We start from the raw sequence: 2480 nt of genomic DNA on the forward strand, positions 1-2480 counted from the left end.
GATAAGCATTTGTTTAAAATCATATTTTTTTCAGTTTTTTATGTTGCAATTTTTTTTACAATATATCTGACATACATGCAAAATATAATTATTAAACCATTTTACCTCACTTCTTCCTTTAATGAAGTAAAGAATTAAACAATGCGGTCATATAGCATTCTGTTTGAGAAATCTGAAATATACTACCACCCTTAACTTTTACAACAACCAATTTGCATTTCATCAAATTAAAATAAAATCATTATAAAGACTAATATGTTTAAAAAAACATGATTTGTGTCCACTGATTGTTGTTTATATGTAAATGCCCTGATCTGTTAACAGTGAAATTTTCCATATTTCGGACAAAACCAATTAGCCACATTATTTAATGGGATTTTTAYATGGTTCCTTGTGTTTTACAGAGTAATGAATTACTCTATTGATTGGGATGATGGTTACCACAGTGAGAGCCTTTTTTTTTATYCCCCCTGGAGGAAAATATACTGTAGTAGTTTCAAACGACTGAGGCTTGTACTTGCATTTTCTTTTTGAGCTGTAGTTCTTGCMTAAAGGGGATGAAAATGTGATTGATAATTTAAGCTAACAGCCACATCTGATATGACTTATGCATATTTAACTGGCTCCTGAAATTAGAAAAAAAATAAAAACAAGTGGTGCCCTAACAAAAGGAACACAACAGTCAGAATTTCATAGTCTTGTCACCTATGGTTTAATATTATCATGATCTAAACCCAAATACCAAAAAGAGTAAAAACAGGCTCATTCTRAGTGAGACCTCCCTAAACCCTGAAAAGCAAATAATTTGGTTGCCATTCAGTTGCCACATCAAAGAAAGCACAGCAAACATGAAAACTGGTTCTAATTTTAATTTTACAGCTAAAATTTAATGAGGTTGTAAGTGAGAGTCAATCCCAATAAATACTCTGAGCGCAAACGGATTGCACAAGATCAGTTTTTTTTATTTTGCACTAAAATATTAGTCAATATTAGTCAGACAAATATGTCTGTTCATTAGCAAAATATCTCACAAAACCACAGAACAGAGTTTAATGAAACTCTCAGAAAGTTATCACCGTACATATTTCTACAACTCAACAATTGGACCAGCCCAATTCAAGATGGCCGCCACAGCTATTGGACCTTAGCCAACACAAAAATAGCTATAGCTCAGTCAATTTCACAGCGATTCGGCTGAAATTTGGTGTAGCAGTAGCTGAGCAGCAGATCGTTTCTGTTTTGACCAAAACAGCTAAACTTACAACTTAGCGTAATGATTTTAATTTAAATCTCTGAAATGAATGGCAGCCATTTAAAGGAATGCTGGGCCTTTATTTCATTTACTGAACATTCAAGTGATTATTTAAAAATCCAGCACACAAGACAATTTATCCAAATATATGAACAGGCTATAACAGCAAGTATATCAATTGAGCATAATGAATTATGCCAAATGCCACTTAGGTTACAGATATTCATCTTTAACATTTAAATGCAGCAAAGTGAGCAAAAAATTAAAAAAAACAACCAAAAAAAAAAAAAAAGCAGTAGTATAGTTGGATTATTAGGTCTGAGTTAATAAAAGGATTGCTTCAATAGCCTAAAAAGTAAATTAATTCTAAAAATAATTCTTAAAAAAACTTTTTTGTTTTAAAGTAGGCTAGTAACATAGGCCTAGTGAGTCCACAGAAGTGTGCTGTTCCACTTTGTAAAAAATTTATTCAACATAAGAGCAAAAAGTGTGTCAATACAAAAAAAAGCCAGCGCTGGGCAGTTTTAATAAAAGTAGTCTAATTTAGAAAAAATGTTGACTRAGAAAAGCGGTGAAATCAGTCGAAATTAAAAGAACATTCGTCAAAACGTGAGAGTTTAAAAAAAATACAAATAAAATGTTTTTTCTCTTACCTGCGCGAGGCTGCTGCAAAGCTTCTCTGTCGTCTCTGTCCATTTCCAGCCGCCACAGATTCAACAGCGCGAGCTGCAGCTGCCTGGGAGCGTTTCAGTCCCGCGAGCGAAGGAGAAAAAAAAAAGAAGAAGAAGAACAGAGATAAAGCACCAAGCAGGCAATGCGCGCGCGCTGAGCCACTGCTGCCGCCTGCGCGACAGAGATACGGAATCAGTGCGCGCGCGGAGCGGTGGGATGAGAGAGGAAAGGAAAGATTAAAAAAAGGGAACAAACACAAAAACAGAGGAGAAGTGGCAAGCTAACGTGTTTGAAATGGGATTCATTTGAGTAAATCATTTAAAATTCTGATAAAAAATTATCATGTTTTTTTTTTTAGCTCCACGATTTAAAGATCAAGTTCATGTTAAACATCAAGATCTACAAAATCATCTGAAACAACGGTTTCAACATAATAAACCAAAATTTGGTTTATTGCATTTTTACATCCATTAAACAGCTGAACACAGAACAGTCAGCAAAAAAGATTTTAAAAAAATTAAAAATAGTGAGTGTACCAACACACACAAAACAAGTT

The 2480-nt window shown here is 33.8% G+C and overlaps 1 protein-coding gene across 1 annotated transcript in view; it reads right to left on the reverse strand.

The window, feature by feature from the left end:
* Positions 1-2048, reverse strand: part of LOC106516980 (zinc finger protein 385D) — a 69873-nt gene extending 67825 nt beyond the window's left edge. Inside the window, exon 1 of the mRNA XM_014007621.1 lies at positions 1906-2048. Coding sequence (XP_013863075.1) covers positions 1906-1948 — 43 coding nt within the window. The 5' untranslated portion in view covers positions 1949-2048. The remainder of the gene's footprint in view (positions 1-1905) is intronic.
* Between the last annotated feature and the right edge of the window lie 432 nt (positions 2049-2480).

The sequence above is a fragment of the Austrofundulus limnaeus genome, unplaced genomic scaffold (assembly GCF_001266775.1).
Source record: "Austrofundulus limnaeus strain Quisiro unplaced genomic scaffold, Austrofundulus_limnaeus-1.0 Scaffold43, whole genome shotgun sequence".
In the NCBI taxonomy this organism is placed as follows: Eukaryota; Metazoa; Chordata; class Actinopteri; order Cyprinodontiformes; family Rivulidae; genus Austrofundulus; species Austrofundulus limnaeus.